The 16,814-nt window shown below is 41.1% G+C and overlaps 2 protein-coding genes across 3 annotated transcripts in view; one reads left to right on the forward strand and one right to left on the reverse strand.

The window, feature by feature from the left end:
* The first annotated feature begins 11,848 nt into the window (after positions 1-11,848).
* Positions 11,849-13,382, forward strand: crhb (corticotropin releasing hormone b). The gene is made up of 2 exons (XM_010885884.4): positions 11,849-11,960; positions 12,442-13,382. Exon 2 carries the CDS (start codon positions 12,462-12,464, stop codon positions 12,948-12,950), a length of 489 nt encoding a protein of 162 aa, XP_010884186.2. The 5' UTR covers positions 11,849-11,960; positions 12,442-12,461; the 3' UTR covers positions 12,951-13,382.
* Positions 13,383-16,205: 2,823 nt separating this feature from the next.
* The window catches only part of trim55b (tripartite motif containing 55b), a 9,549-nt gene continuing 8,940 nt past the window's right edge, over positions 16,206-16,814 (reverse strand). For both annotated transcript variants that reach the window (XM_020041563.3, XM_010885885.4), the window contains one exon: positions 16,206-16,644. In XM_020041563.3, the coding sequence (XP_019897122.2) occupies positions 16,632-16,644 (13 nt within the window). In that variant the 3' untranslated portion in view covers positions 16,206-16,631. The remainder of the gene's footprint in view (positions 16,645-16,814) is intronic.

The following is a 16,814-nucleotide window of genomic DNA, read 5'->3' on the forward strand; positions in this document are numbered from 1 at the left end:
GATCTAATCCGGATCACATGTAGTGACGACTGATCTAATCCGGATCACACATTGTGATGACTTGAATAATCTGCTTCTAAAATGGTTTGACATGGGTCAGATGGTAAACAAAATACTGACCTTGGTGAGATGAAACACAGACAAACTGCAGTAACGGGTTCACACAGTATTAATGATATTTTCAAGTTGGAGAGGTGTCCCATACATACAGACATGAAGCAACATTGGAATATAACCCTCAGAGGTGATCTTGCTTAATGCAAATGTTTTTCTCTGTTTCTATGCAACACACTGTTATTTTACTGTGCAACTTATTGCTTGTGTCTGTCTGGATTGATGTGTTATTACCACTCTTAGTAATTAAATGCAGTGGGAAAGTTGAGCGTGTGTGCTCGACCACGCACAGACAACGCAGCACTACTCCGACTTGAATGACAGGCAGAAGTTTTTCAAAAAACCGTGACGCAAATTGCTCTAAAAAAAACCTCCATAATTTCCACCTCTTTTTTTGCTTCAGTGTATTGTGTTGCCCTAAATCGATTGGAAAAGTGCTGTGACAAATGTTGCCTTGCCACTAGTTCCGGCGGCCCTGCAAACATGTTGCTCGACTGTTCAGCTGATAGATGATCTCATCAGATGCTCACAAACAGAGAAACAAACCGAGACAACCCAAGACTAGGGTCGAATGACAGGAAGACAAAACAATGTAGCTCTCCAGTAAAGTGTCCTGAATAGAGTATAGTACTATATATACACAAAATGAAAAAGCAAGGAGAATACGTTGTTTCATTACACTGAGATCAGCACCACAGTGGTTTTAAGACAACGATTCTTTGGCTTCATTTTAGGTCAGTTAAGGTAACCATAATTTAAGCTTTTTTTTTTAATTATTATTATTATTCATTTATTAATTTGAGATTTTCTTGTGGCATAAATTATTCTTTGCCTGAACTCATATAGTATTGCAACGACAGGATTGCTTATCCCAATTTCACAGTGGTCTGTCAGCAAGCCAAGTCTCAAAACCATTGGGATCATCCGGCATTCTACAAATGGAGTTACTGGAGTTACTGGGTCCATACAGCATCAACACGACACACAACATGAATATTTAATACAGTATTGTATCAGTGCCTTTTGACCATGTACTTCATCCCTTGTTTTTTTTTCACTCTGCAGAGTAATGCGGTGATGTGAAGCACATCTTTCATGCGCACAGACTGATGGGAATTATGCAAATGAGCTGTGACTGAAGGGGTCACAATGCATCTGTGATCTCCGCATGAGCATGAGACTGATGGGAATTATGCAAATGAGCTGTGACTGAAGGGGTCACTAGGCATCTGTGATCGCCGCATGAGCATGAGACTGATGGATAAGAATGTTTCTTCAACTTGGCCTCTGATGTCACTTTGATAAGGTCTTTACCACTCATGGTCAAAAACTGTTACTGAAATGACCCACTTAAAAGACTTGCAGTATTCCTTTACTGTTTGCAAGTTAAATCACAAGATCAGGAGAAGGATAAATAATTGGGCTATATAGAGGCTATCAGTGTACAGATGACTCTAGCGCTGAAATGAAGATTAGTGCTGAGATAACCTTACATGAATAAACTTGAAAACCCTCAAGACTTCTGAGGGACTTGGTGGCAGGCAATATGCATTGTGGGTAGTACAGAGGAAAAGGCCACAAGGCATCGATCGTGCTCACCAAGACATGATGGAGGAGCACAGGAGCAGATCATTATTTTTTCACTTAGATGTCAACAAACGGCATACACATTACATAGACACCTCCGTCAATATTATCTGGCCAAGAATAAGCAATCTTTAAATCCACCGCAATTAACCAGTGAAGAATTGAGTCATATTATCAACACTTAACAATTACCTTATTAGGAAAGAAATAAACAATTTATATAGTATGGGAATTTAATCAATCTACAACACAATTTCCAAAAATGCTGGGTTGGTGTGTAAAATGTAAAGAAAAACAGAATGCAATGATGTGGGTATCATATAAACCCTAAATTGAATAGAACCTTTTACAAAGACAACATATCAAACGTTGAAACTTAGAAATGTTAGAGTTTCTTAAAAAAATGTATGCCCACTTTGAATTTGATGCCAACAACATGTTTCTAAAAAGCTGGGACAGAGGCAACAAAAAACTGGAAAGGTTGTGTAGTGCTAAAAAAAAAACCTGGTGGGACATCTCACAACTAATTAGTTTAACTGGCAACGGGTCAGTAATATTGGGTTTGAAAAGAGCATCCCAGACAGGATGAGTGCAAGGTGTGAGGGTAGTGAGTGAGTAAAAGAAGGAGGCAAAAACGAAAGTAACAAAACAACACCAAACGAAGGACAACGTTTCTTGGATTTAATAAAGAGAAACAGCACCACGCGGCCAAACAGACCAGGACTCAATAACCCGTGTGGTGTGGGTGAAAATGAGCCAACTAAATAGACATCAATGATAATGACTAACTGAAAACTGGTGTGAGGGTGTATTGGGTGCTCTGCTGCCATCTGCTCCAGCCAGGGGTTAGTACACCGGCGAGGTGGAGCGACGGAGAGGAGCCCGCAGCGCCACGCGGAGCAGCCGTCACCATGAGTCTTTCAGAAGTAAAGATGGGGAGGCATTCACCACTTTGTGAAAGACAGCGCGGGTAAATAGTGCAACAATTTAAGAATGACGTTCATCAATGTAAAATTGCGAAGAGTTTGGGGGATCTTATCATCTACGGTACATAATGTTATTGAAAGATTCAGAAAACCTGGATAAATCTCTGTATGCAAGGCACAAAGCTGAAAACCAATACTGGATGGCCGTGATCTTTGGGGCCCTCAGGTGGCACGGCATCAAAAACAGACACAATTCTGTAGAGGACATCACTGCATGGGCTCAGGAACACTTCTGAAAACCACTGTCTGTGAACACAGTACGTCGCTGCATCCAGAAATGCAAGTCTTTGCGTATGTGTACCCTGATCAGATATCTAGATGTGTAGTGAGTCTCAGGACTAAATGGGATTATTACTCAGCGAATGCTGACAGAAGCCAATCTGGGCAATGGAGTCACAACACTATGACCAAATGATGAAGACCAACAAACGATGGCATCAGTTGCTGTGGAAAAATATTGTTTTTTATCAATTATAAACTGTCAGTGCACCACATTTAGATATTTAGATTCACAGGTGAGGTCTATGTGCACCTCTGCATAAAGAATCAAAAAAATATTACGGGACATTGATGCTCATATTTGTAACGAAAGAAAAATAGAAACCTATCACACTTAGCTGGATCAATATCAGGATTGCTAAATTGTTAGTGAAGCGAATCACCCTACTGACTGAACCGAATCACCCTACTGACTGAACCAAATCACCCTACTGACTGAACCGAATCACCCTACTGACTGAACCGAATCACCCTACTGACTGAACCGAATCACCCTACTGACATTGTGTCGCTAGATCGTAATTATAATCCTTATTGCCTTATTGAATCTGTTGGGAGTTGTTGCGATGAATAGATACAGGTTGATATGAAAAAATTGGTTAAGGGAGAAAAAGGGGGCAAAAAATATATATAAATAATTTAAAATAAATATATATAAATCACTGACATATCAAAAGATTTCCTGTGAGAATCAAAAGAAACATGAAGTAAGAATAGCAGACGATGAGAGAGGCAGAAACACTCCCAAACCTACATCTACTCAATTTCCCGAAAATGCCATGTGCACCTATTTGATTGTTTGAGTTTCAAGAAGCTGTACAGGTCCCTAAAGTAAATTCCTTCAATAATTATGTAAACAGCGTAAAAAGTTTAGACGATAGTGTATATGTGAGACAGGGAAAAGATGAGAGGGACAGCATATGGATGTAGTAGTGAGTTACTAACTAGTAGACATGATGTGTTTCAGTTTGAAGGAAAGAAATCACATATTCTCAGTTGATAGGAACGGAATTTAAAGCCTTAATCAGTTTAAACCCTAGTTATGTTAAAAAGAAATCCTCTTAGCACGTAAAAAATGTGTGTCTGAATTCCTTTAAATTAAAACAGTGTGAACATTTTAATTGGTTTAATTCAAACATGCAAACATGAACCTGACTTGACCACCGAATGTGAAAAAAAAAGCAACCGTATTTTCCTCACACCAGCACATCAAACCAGCCACGAAACACATGTCACGGAGTTCCTCCAACCCACACACCTTCACCCGCCCCCCATCTTTCACCAGTGTGAAGATGGGATTCACACGAAAGCTGCAGAATAAGGTCAAGAAAACAGGTTGCTTGTTGTCATTACTTTAGTGCGGTAACTAATTTGATCCGTTCTCTGCTAAACTAACATGACTGATTGACCGGTCTGAGTGTCCTGGAGGACCAGAGAAAATACACACAGGATATGCCCTTTTATTTTTTCGTTTTTTGGGAGGGGGGGGTGCTTATATTTTTCACAACTGCAGATTATTTCCTCTTGTTGGCTCTGGGATTCCAATCAGAGACCTTTCAGTTTCTGGCCCTGAACTTTCACCTCCAGGCTACTTGTTGCTCCCCTGCATGTCTGGGTATTACTGAGGGGAACACCAGACTAGCAGACTAGCAGAACACCGGACTAGCGGAACACCGGACTAGCGGAACACCGGACTAGCGGAACACCGGACTAGCGGAACACCGGACTAGCGGAACACCGGACTAGCAGAACACCGGACTAGCTCACTGGCGGCATACACCGGACTATAGTAAAGAATTCACTACCACATTTTAAATGTTTATTCATTCAGCAGACTAAACAATTTACGGTTAGTGAAAAATACTGTATTTGTATGGATTATAACAGATATGGACCGACAACTTGGAATCAACATCCAGTATTGTACATGTATTTTATTATTTGAATAAAAATGGAGACATGCTGTGTAAAGACAACAAGACTGCAGATGTGCAACTAAACAAACCAACCCCGGACAATGAGTCCTGCTGGTTCCTGTATTCTGTCTGGCAGGGCTTTTGTTAGGATACTTTATGCTATTGATTAAATGAACTAAGATCTATTTATTGGCAGCAATAACAAACACGGCAGACGATAAATATCTTGCCACTCACATTTCAGTGTATTTTACTTCCCTCTCATCTGTAAAGTAAATGTCAGGGCCATTCTACACCAGGTGCTGCCACTGATCTCTCTGGCTCTCTGACACACAAGCTTTGCCCACCAAGGTCATGCCATTGCCTCTGGGACCTTTTGGTCCAGCCAGCCCGCGGAGAAGCAGAAGGCGGGGGACCTGTTAACAGTCATTTATAAGGCCACTGTTACCAGGAACAATCACAAAACGCATCGCCACATGGAAACAACTGTGGGTTGCAGGTCTGGCGGTGAGGTTAACGGCCTGGTGCGGTTTTACCGGGAACTGCATGTGGCGGCAGACTGGTCCGCACTTCCGTTATGAAACGGTGTCTTGTTGGCTCAGGCCCTGTTTACACACAGGAAGCCCAAGTCTGACAGCTCTTCCACAAATCTGCACCTTGACACATCAGATCTTTTCAATTCAGATATATATCCCAGACGACTTGGCTGATGGCAAATTTGTCAAATGAAACAAGTCTATTTAAAACAGTCACAGAAGATCACAATTGGATTGGCTGTGTAAACACACCTTAAAGTCCTCGCCAAAGGCCTTCCACTGAACCCACCTCTCACCATGAATGCCGTTTCAGCCTCACGACTGAGCGATTGCGGTCCCACTGAACAACTCTGTTGGATCAACTTTCACTGAACAGAACCGAAAAGGATGGCCAGTGATTCCTCTATTTGGGCCTTTGGCCATTCCTGCATTGTATCACACGTTTGGCTAATTAGCGGAGCGCATGGGGGTGGGGTGTTGATATGTAAACAAGGTGACATGGATGACCGAGAGCGTCCGTCGCCCCGTCTGAGCGCCCGTCGCCCCAACTGAGCGCCGTCGCCCCGTCTGACATGCTGCTGTTCTATTTGCATGGAACACAGTGTTCGTCTCCTGACCCCCGCCCCTGAGTCAGTGTGGTCATATGACATTCTTATGGGCCAGGGCTTGCCTAACATTTTCTCTATGGCAAGGATCAGAGGTCCTCTGAGAAGAACTCAGGGCTGTGAGCACCCACTTGGTGAAGAGGTCAGAGGTGATTCGGATGAGGATAAACTGTCAGGAGTGTACAACTATGGTCCGACTAATACAGTTTGTGCAGGATTTTGTTCCTGTCCACCATTACACCAAGCCCGCCATTCAAAAACACACACACACCACACTCAACAAACATTTAAACACAGAAACATAAACACTTTTTTTTAGATCCTAATCGATTTCAATTTAAAATCCCATATTTTCTAACCCCTAACCTTAACACTAAACTTAACCCCTAAACCCCATTATCAACCTAAACCTAAACCCTAAAACCCAGTTATAACCCTAACCTGAAACTGACAGTGCTTTGCAAAGTCTAATAAGGACGTTTTCAGTTGCAACATGTACACATCTACCTCGGAAACCTCCTTGCTGCCATCTCTGAATTTCAGTCGTACATGCACCTTCAATTTGCCTTCATTGCACATTTGAAATGTCCTTTGCCTTCATTGCATATCTATACATCCCAGTTGTAACATACATTATATAATCCTAACCTAAAATAAACTGTTTATAAGTGAGGACTGCACTCCATACAAATGTATATATTTTTCTCATCACATACTGTATGTTGCTGCAGTTACTGTTTATTATCTACATCTGCTACTCTGACCTTTATGACCTGTACCTCCACAGTTACTGTTTATTATATACCTCTTCTAATCTGACCTTTATGACCTGTACCTGAACAGTTACTGTTTATTATCTACCCCCTCTGACCTTTATGACCCGTACCTCAGCAGTCACTGTTTATTATCTACCTCTGCTACTCTGAACTACAGGATAGGTATCCCTGCATATTGACCTGATACTGTTACTTTCTTCAAGCAGTCTGTTGGACATACTGTATATAGTTATATATATAAAGTATTCCCTGTTATAGTATCACAGTGTATATATTCTGTATTAATACCTTCTGTTTTTTGGTCCCACAATTAACCATTACTTGACCATGTTGTTAATGAAGAAGGTTTTTCACCTTTATTTGAGGATTCCCACACCTTTATATTATTTAATTGAATTCATGACCAAACTTGAACTGCAGTAAGAAATCCTCAGGTCTCCCTTACTTTTCCACCAGATTCCCTGTCAGACCGTCAGAAGATGGATATTGTTATCAAATATAATAACATTAAGCTATTCTGGGGACAAATTTATTTTTTCATGCTATATGATTGCTTTATTTTGTAGGGCTCCTTGTAAAGCACAGAAAATATTTTTTTCAATGCTTTTTCAAACCAGACTCATATGAATGATTAAAGAAATATACATGAAGGGTTGTCCTTTTATCAAAATGTGTGGGTGAGATGAGTAGACAACTTTAAAGAAATCTACACACAGCCAGATGGAGTTTCTGTAAGGATTCTATAAAAAAAAAACAGGAAACCTTTCAGAGAACTTGTATATACCGAGAACCAACAAGAAATGCACAATAGTATATACAGAGAGTGTGTGTGTGTGTGTGGGGGGGGGGGGGGGGGGGTAGATAGACAATGGTAAGGGAGTGGTACAAAGAGAGAGGAGGGAGGTAGATAGACAATGTTAAGTGGGTGGTACAAAGAGAGAGTAGGGAGGTAGATAGACAATGTTAAGTGGGTGGTACAAAGAGAGAGAAGGGAGGTAGAAAGAAAATGACAAGGAGGTGGTACAAAGAGGGAGTAGGGAGGTAGATAGACAATGTTAAGGGGGTAGTACAAAGAGAGAGGAGGGAGGTAGATAGACAATGTTAAGGGGGTGGTACAAAGAGAGAGGAGGGAGGTAGAAAGAAAATGACAAGGAGGTGGTACAAAGAGAGAGTAGGGAGGTAGATAGACAACGTTAAGGAGGTGGAACAAAGAGAGAGGGAAGGAAGTAGACAAACAGGCAAACAAAAGGAGAAACAGAGATAATGAAAACAAGAGTAGGAAGTACAGTTTAAACCGAGCGAGGCCTTTGCAACAGATAGACAGGCAGAGAGAGACAGAGAGAGACAGAGAGAGACAGAGAGAGAGTCAGAGAGATTATTAAACAAGTTTGACTTGCACTCTATTGAGCTGATTAGGATTCCATTGGTGGTGTGAAACGCGGATCAAGCACTCCATCTTGAGAGCGTCACTTCAGGCTGGGGCACTTGTCTGAGTGAGATGGCGGTGAGGGGGGTGGGGGGGGGTGGGGGTGACAGAGCCAGTGACGTACATGTGACCAGCAGTAATGAATCACGGAGAAATGAGCTGCCGTTGCTGTTAGCGGTGGTGCCACTCGCTGCTTCACCTCTAGAATACAATGCAGGTCAGCTGGACAAGTTAGCCGAAAGTTATAACTCCAACAACGCCATTCCTTAGTACAGACCTCTGCGGTGCAGTATGCACTAAAATAAAGATGAACAAAATAAACCTGTATAAAATATTTAAAATACAACACTCTTTACAGGTACTTTACAGGTACTTTATTAGTACCTATAGGTTTGTCATCATACCACCATTGTCAGTTAAAAAGCTGGAAATCGCGTTGTCACATCACGGATTGTCATTTTGCTTTTGCTATCCTTTCAGAGTGATCCGTCGAACCTCATCCGCCGTTCAGGATCTATTTCACCTACTCCGTTGTTCATTAGCCATTTCACTTCATCCGCTGTTCATGATCCATTCCACCCATCCGTTGTTTAAATGTCAGTTTCATCTCATCCATTTATTCATGATCATTTAACTTCATCCATTGTTATCATTTTAACCTCATCCGTTGTTCATGATCCACTCCACCCATCCGTTGTTCATTATCTATTTCACTTCATCCGTGGTTCGTGATCCATTTAACTTTATCTGTTGTAGATGATCAATGTATCCACATCCATTGTTCAATGACCCATTCCACCAATCAGTGGTATATATTTTGATATTTTGAGAACATATGATGGCAGTGGTTTAACTAGACTATACATTCCCTTTAAGAGTCAAGAATGTGTCTCTTTTGCTTATCTTCTGGTGACTTTGTACATATGTGATATTTCTACCGCTGGCAGAAATGGTGTCCTTAAGAAGAAACTTTTTATAGGAGAGGAGGTCCCTTATTTAGGTTCTACAAATCGTTTGTATGTGTCTATGATGTAAGGTATTGTACATCAAAATCAAATCAAGGCATTATTAAAAATAAACGTTACAAATATTGTAGCATGAACATCCACTTGAAATATGTGCAAACACCCCCCTACTCATAAAATGAACTCTGAAATATCCACAGCTGTAGCAACCCTAAGTTCATAATTACGGATATCAACTTTAACACTTTAGCATGGTTTTCTGCAACAACAGATTCTGATTAGAGTTAAGGTCCAGAAAGTTGAGCCAGACCAGCTGAAATCTCTCGGCCTGTCTCGTTACTATTGTGAGCAGAGCCAGCAGCAGTTGTCAGCTGGTGTCAAAATTTATTTCAAACATGTTGATGTCAACACATAAATATTTAACACATATGCAAAACATTTTAAAACATATGCTAAACACTTTCCACCCACTGCTTAATGCACCACACAATGTACACCAATGACCGACTTTGACCTGTGTTTTCAACACCACAATATATCCCTCCCTAACTTGCAGCCAGTATTGAAGGCTTGGCTTGAAAATGTCAGAACGTCATTAAACATAATTTGTTTTTGGTAACAGGTGTCCCTCCCCATTCACTAAATGAAAAAAATGTATACAAAATTTGAACAGAGTTTAAAGTCTATGTTTATGAATCAGGGCCCAGGAAACAGAAAAGTTGCTCTCATTGGAAAGACGGCACTGAATGACTGGTCGTGTCAGGAGCATCAGCTTATATCGCCACACACCATTCCCTAGAACAACCTGGGAGAATAATAATAATAATAATAAATGTATAAATAGTGCTGCAAACTAAACAATTTTGAGTTGTGGTGGCGGTCAGGTCTTCAACTGGTGATGTCATCTCTCACAAGAGGTAGTGTTGTTAGTGAGGCAGCTGAGCGTGGGAGCATGTCAAGGGTCCTGATCCACAGCAAACAGCACATACAACACGGAACAAACACATCAACTCCACATGCGTGGGTCCCATATATGAGCTAAAATAAAAGACATCCCAGACATGTATCATACAACCACTGCTGCGTTCGCTGTCACCTGAAATCCACTGATTAGGGCCTGGTTTATTGACCGATTTGCTTCAATGAATGGTAATTCAGTGAGCTGTTTTGATATTGTTGCATGCAGCATTTCTATTCTTGTTCAGTGTAAGTATCAGAAGTGAAAAAGACAGTTTGCTTCTAAACCGGGACAAAATTACCAGTCGAGGGTGGATCCAGAACTGATCCCAGTGGAATGAATAGAATTAAAATAGAATGGCTTATTTTACGTACATTTTCACTGTGGTTTACACATAGAGACTGGGGTTGTACTCGACTGTAATCACTTGAAATGTACAACGTAGTCAGTCATTGCATTGAGGTGTTGCAGGGTAGTATAAGACAGATGGAGCCTTGGTCTTGGTCTGGGTCTCCATCTCTGGTGTAAGATAACTGTGTTCCCTTACTCAGATCAAAAAGGCTTTCTGAGCTGCGGGTCTCATTTATTTACAGTTTATTTTTTTTCATTCCAATAAAGCACCTGGTCTCTCTGCTGCCTATCATTTATTACTCTACGGTCTCTATGTACATGAACATTTATGCAGATGTGAATGATTTGTGTGAGTGGAACGATTGCCAGAATTAACCCATTGCACGTGTGGACAACGGCTCACCAACCACCATTGTGTCTATGTTGATGGATGGACGGCGGGATATAAAAATGACTGGAGGAGCTGTGATTAGTCCAAATGTGAACATGTACCGGCGTTGGAGAAAATTGTGCTGCTCACTTTAATTATTATTATTTTAGCACAACTACAGCTGTCAACATGGTTAAACGAACAGAGGACGTTTATGGGAGCTGCGTTGGCAGGGAAATATGGTGAGTGTGTGTGTGTTTATGGCTATGCTGTCCCCACAGATGCACTGCATACCCGTGTCACCGTGGGAACTGGCACGTCTCTATGTCTATGGACTGTAATTTAAAAAGTACTGAAACATGTAGGTATGGGTGTCACAAGCAAGTGGATGAGGACACCACCACCAGCAAAATAAAGAAATATACAGAAATGTTTGGACCTGTCCCAAACCAAATTGCAATGAAAAATTGGGCAAGAGCATTTTGGAACCATCTGTGCCTCTAGAAGTTGATTAGTGCAATTATGATAATCGAAAATGTACTTTGAGGTAATCTGTTATAAATATTAATCAAGGCTCAGCACTATTTTATTAGCAATTTCTAACTCAGGGCACAACGTCTGGAATTTGATTGTCTGAGTGAGAATCTTTTTGAGAAACGCCTCACTAAAATTACAGTTGTGTCCATTTTTTAAAACGAATTTTAAAGTGCACGTAATTATAAAGCAGGCCATGCTCTCATCGAAAAGAACCGACACCGAGATAAAGATCATACATGGCCAAACAATAACGGCCACTGAAAAAGTTGTAACACAGACACCACCACCACCACCTTTATGAGTCATCTCATTCAAACTACCCCAGACAGTCTCAGATGCTTCATTCATGTTACACCCATCATGCAACTCTGCGCAGACGCAATTTCTGAGCTCAGAGCGTGACACTTGTCGTGGGTCTTGGCTATATAAGTCCAAACTGCCATGCTTTCTTTGAAGAACTGCTTATACTAATTTCTTGATTCCACACTTCTGGAAGAAGACAGCTTTCAACAAATAATCTTCCAGGGACTCATAACTGCTCAACTGAACTGAAGGTATGACATCATTTCTGCAACAAGTCCATTCATAGATTATACCTCCTTTCTTCATATTATTTACAATTGTCTGTCGGCAGGTACATGTTCTTTTTCCACTCAGCATTGAGAGCTTTTTATAGTTCTTACACATTAAGTTGATGGACACTCAAACCTTTGCTCTCTATTTGTGATTTGTGGATCTTTCACCAACCCCTGGATTTATGGACAGATTAATGGATTGCTTCACATTTGCACATTCTGTTTCATTCATTCTTGCTGTACGTTCGTAGTCCAATAATGGTGAAGTCATTAAAAACGGCATTCTCATCACATTTCAAAACTTTTCAATGAGTCATGCACCTTTATTTCATATCCTGCAACTTCATCGCATAAATCGAATGCGTCTCCATTTTACGCACAAATTACGCATCAAACCAGTATAACGTATTTGTAACCTTTAAGAGGATACATGAAGTTAATTGCGTCCGTTCTTTTTCAGATTCCTTTTGAACCCCTGACATGAAGCTCAATTTATTCGTCACCACCGTGGTACTGCTCGTTGCCTTCTTACCGCGCCATGAATGTAGGGCTATCGATAGCCCTGGCTCTGTCCAGCGCGCCACCGCTCCAGAGCCGGACGCGCCGTCTCTTCCCCTTCTTACGCGGCTTGGAGAGGAATACTACATCCGACTGGGCAACGGGAACCGCAACTCGGCTGCATCCGAACCGAAAGTCATGAACCCCGAGGGCTCCTATAACCAAGGCTTGCAGCTCCAGCTAACGCAGCGCCTTCTACAAAGCAAAGTTGGGAGCATCAGTAGGTTCATCAGCGGCTTGGCGAACCAGCTCGACGACTCGGTAGAGAGGGGGAGGAGGTCCGATGATCCGCCGATATCGCTAGATCTCACGTTCCACATGCTCCGACAGATGATGGAGATGTCCCGAGCTGAACAGTTACAGCAACAAGCCCATAGCAACAGAAAAATGATGGAAATTTTCGGGAAATAAAAACTACATCCATATAGCCGCCAAAGATCTGTTTTTAGTACAAAAACCACAATGTTCAGAACTATAGTGCTGCTTCTCCATACTAATTTATAAGTAGGCCTATTTATTTTATAGATTCAGATGTTTGCGACCAAATGGGCTTGTACATGACTTGTGTAATTATCAGACTGTATATCATGCAAGGAAAACAATGTCTTAATTTATATTAGGCTACTGTCGTGAAAGTGCACATTCAAAACTGTAGCATATACAAATCTGTCAATACACGGTTTATTTAAGATATGGAAATATTTTTGCTCGACATTATAGGCTTACATTTCATTGTATGTTATCTTTTTTCAGTTTGTTAATAAACTTTTGAGCAACCAGTCAGTTTTTGTTGTGCAAGAGAATGTCTTATATTTCTATTTTTCAATAAAATCTGAAAAGTTATTTTTGCACTTCTCTGTGGATATTATTAAATTGGACAGTTTATCGCACGTATAATTTAGCATAGAAAACATTGCCGCAAACCTTTCTCGAAACAGAAGTTTCTTAAAGATAAAAACAACAACAACAAAAAACATTATTTGCAGTAGCCTAGTGGGCTAGTTCATAAAATATCGGATGGACACAGAGCGTTTCTTTAAATAATGCAGATGCCTCAATGCATCGACCAGCAGCGCGTCCCTTAAAAAAACAACAACATTGGCTGTAGTCGACAGCATTTGAGTGCCATGTAGGGAGAAACAAGCCAATAAAAATGATTAGCCTTTCTTATCGTTTAATAATTACGGATCAGTGCTTGGCCATGCCTACAACTCTAACAAAGGACAGGCTACAACATTCTACAAAATATGGTAAAATTACCGTAACATTTTTACCCTCATTATGTTCGCTAAAAACCCATTCTCATTTACAAGAACGACCTGGGGAATAGATGCAGAAATGAGGAGATGAAGGAGGCAAATAAAAAGCTGTAAATTATTTGGCATCATATATAGGGTAGGAATTCAACAAGGGCCCCATTGTATATAAGTTCAGAAACCGTGGGGAAAACCTGTTTGTTCAAAGAACCCCTTTTAAAGGTTCCTCAACGAACACTTCGGTGTTGACGGTTCAGGGGGTTTCTTGATCAAAAAGTTATTTGTGGAACCATTTAAAGGGCTTTTTTTTTTTTTACATACACGTTTACATATTCCCCTAAAGAACATATAGAGGTTCCCACAAAGTATCAATGAAGAACCCTGAAAGGAAAATAAAAATGTTGTGAATGACGCATCAGGAATCAGGCATTTAGTTGGGTGGCGCTATAACGAGCAACTGACATTACAAAAGGAGAATCTGAACTAATTTAGTGAGACCCGTAACTAACCAGTATTCCATTTTCAAAACAACTGAAATGCAGCCCCCCTAAAAAAAAAAACTAAAACACAACCAGCTATTATCACAGCAAAGACAAATCAATGTCAAAATTGTATTGTACACATAAATTGTATGTATTACTGAAACACAGTGCAGCATAGCATTGATGGGCTGGACCCGCTGACCAGCCTCTATAACAAGAAGGCCATGATTGACAACATGGTCAGTTACTTTAGTTCTTTATTCCTCTTTGAGCTCCTCCACCACTGCGCATCTGAAGCCCTCTTACGGCATGGCTCCTCTGCCTCTCCTTGGTCCAAGCCCATCCCCTTGCTCGGTCCATTCTTGCAGACAGCAACTCAAAGGTTGACCTCTTTTATGCACTGATTGCTTACTGAGCAATTGTGCAACACTGTTTTGCGTGCAGAATTGGTACATATTCCAGGGAGTAGTTTGTATCAGCGAGATTTTGTGAAAAGGCAAAAAAAAAAAAAAGCTTAACATTCTCGTTGTGTGGAAAAGCTATTAGTAATTATAGTTTTGCAGTAAAAGAATACTGTTATGCCGGTGATAGTGATTAACTAGGCCCTAGTTTAATTATTAGCAATTGAGAAAAAACCACCAAATGTGCCCACTGACACACACACACACACCCTCCACTGGGCTGGAAGAAGGTAATACATGGGTTATGCAACAAGCTCCCTGACATCGTTAGTTGAACTGAACCAGCGATCTAACGCCTGCTTGCTGCTAAGGAGAGGAGACGTGAAGGAAAGACCTCATGGAGAAGCGCTGCTGGAGGCAAACAGACATAACTTAGACCCACATGTTCATAATGGGCCGTTGTGCTGCCGGAAGACAAGGTTTTACAGGGGAGGGGGAAAACACAGTGGCACATGCAGACTTTAAGGAAGAAGAATACCTGCTTTAAGACTTTGTTTCAGGTATCTACTTTGTTTACGCAAGATAATATACACGATGGTTATAGGCAAGTGAGACATTATCTTAATGATGCAATTATTTATGTATTCTTTTCATGAGGAAATAATTATTACACTGGCTTTGGGGTAAGTTGACACTTTTAAATCCTATCTAACCATACAGTCCAGGAAAATGTCCAATCCTGGCATACAACTAATCCATTGGGAAACATCAAAACAGCAAATTTGTTGGAAATTTTTTTTCAAAACAGGTGAGATTTTTCAAACACTCACCGATGTACAATTGAAATGTGGGTATTTTAATGTCCTCTGAGAGACGTCTCGCCAATTTTCAAACAATATCAAAGTGTAAACTGCATCTCCCCAGGGCATCATGTGCACATCCATGGGTTTGTTGCCTCTCATACATCTACACATAAATGTTTAAAAAGTCAAAAGTCAGAGGTTGTTCTTAAGACATAAAGGGATTCATTTTGTTAGGAACCTCAATTGACAAAATGCCACATGAAGATGAAACAAACCTCTGGAAGTTGCTTTTTAGAGATGTCCAAGCCCATATGATATTATGTTTGACAGCTTCAATTTCTTTAAATACAAATAGCTGCTGAAAAATGCTGCCCGAGGGAATGTTAAAAGCCAATTAGATTATTTTTTAAATAAATAGTTGAATGTTTACACAAGCAAACGCAGATGTGAATGTATTAAGGCAAAAAAGTATTTGCATAGTGAAAGCCCTAACATGTAATCAAATTGTCTGTATCTAGTAAAAACATATCCTGTTTTTATCCTGCATTAGTCACTACTGTAGGAGGCAGGCAGCGCACTACATTAGGCCTTAGGGGGGCTATATCCACGTCACAAATCTGCATAACCCCAGTTAAGCCCCCTCATGCATTTTAGTACTTTTTTTATTTTGAATAATGAAACATGTAAAAGTTAATAACCAGCCACTCTGTTAGCCCCCCCCCACCCCCCCCAAAGTATTGGTCAAGCTCCCCCTTGGCCCTTGGAGAGAAAGAATCCTGGCACTGTGCCTGGTAGGAGGTTGTCTAAGGACAATTGATGTCAGTCTCTCACCTGCGCATTCAGGTAAGCCACAGGCCCGGCTCACACATCACATTAGCCTCCTTCAGTCTTATCTTAACCACTGGGGGGTGGGAACTAAAAACTGACCATAGGTCAGTGATTAGAAGTAACTCAATCATGCCGGAAGTATATTATCAGCGGGTCTTCAGTGGGTCTGGGCTGGCCTACGGCTGACGGGCGGGTTGAGGAGGCAGGTGTGCCTTCTGTCTGTGGTTGGCCGAGCTAAGGGGCAGCTGTTGTGGCTCCTCCCCCTACCGCAGTCTGAGTCTCCCCTCCAGCTCCGGGGTCTGCTCCTCCGCCGTCAACCTCCTCATACTCCTTTTCTTTACACACATATACAGGGAGATACAGAGGCAAAAGGTGAATGTCGGACAAAAAGAATGGCGAGACATTGTCGGTTTTTAGACCACAACAGGCCTGGTAGGTGACTGACAGAAGCAAAGGACAAGGGAAGCATGCAAAAGAGTGTGAGAAAGAGTGCAGCACTTCACAC

The sequence above is a fragment of the Esox lucius genome, chromosome 21, assembly GCF_011004845.1.
Source record: "Esox lucius isolate fEsoLuc1 chromosome 21, fEsoLuc1.pri, whole genome shotgun sequence".
NCBI classification, from domain to species: domain Eukaryota; kingdom Metazoa; phylum Chordata; class Actinopteri; order Esociformes; family Esocidae; genus Esox; species Esox lucius.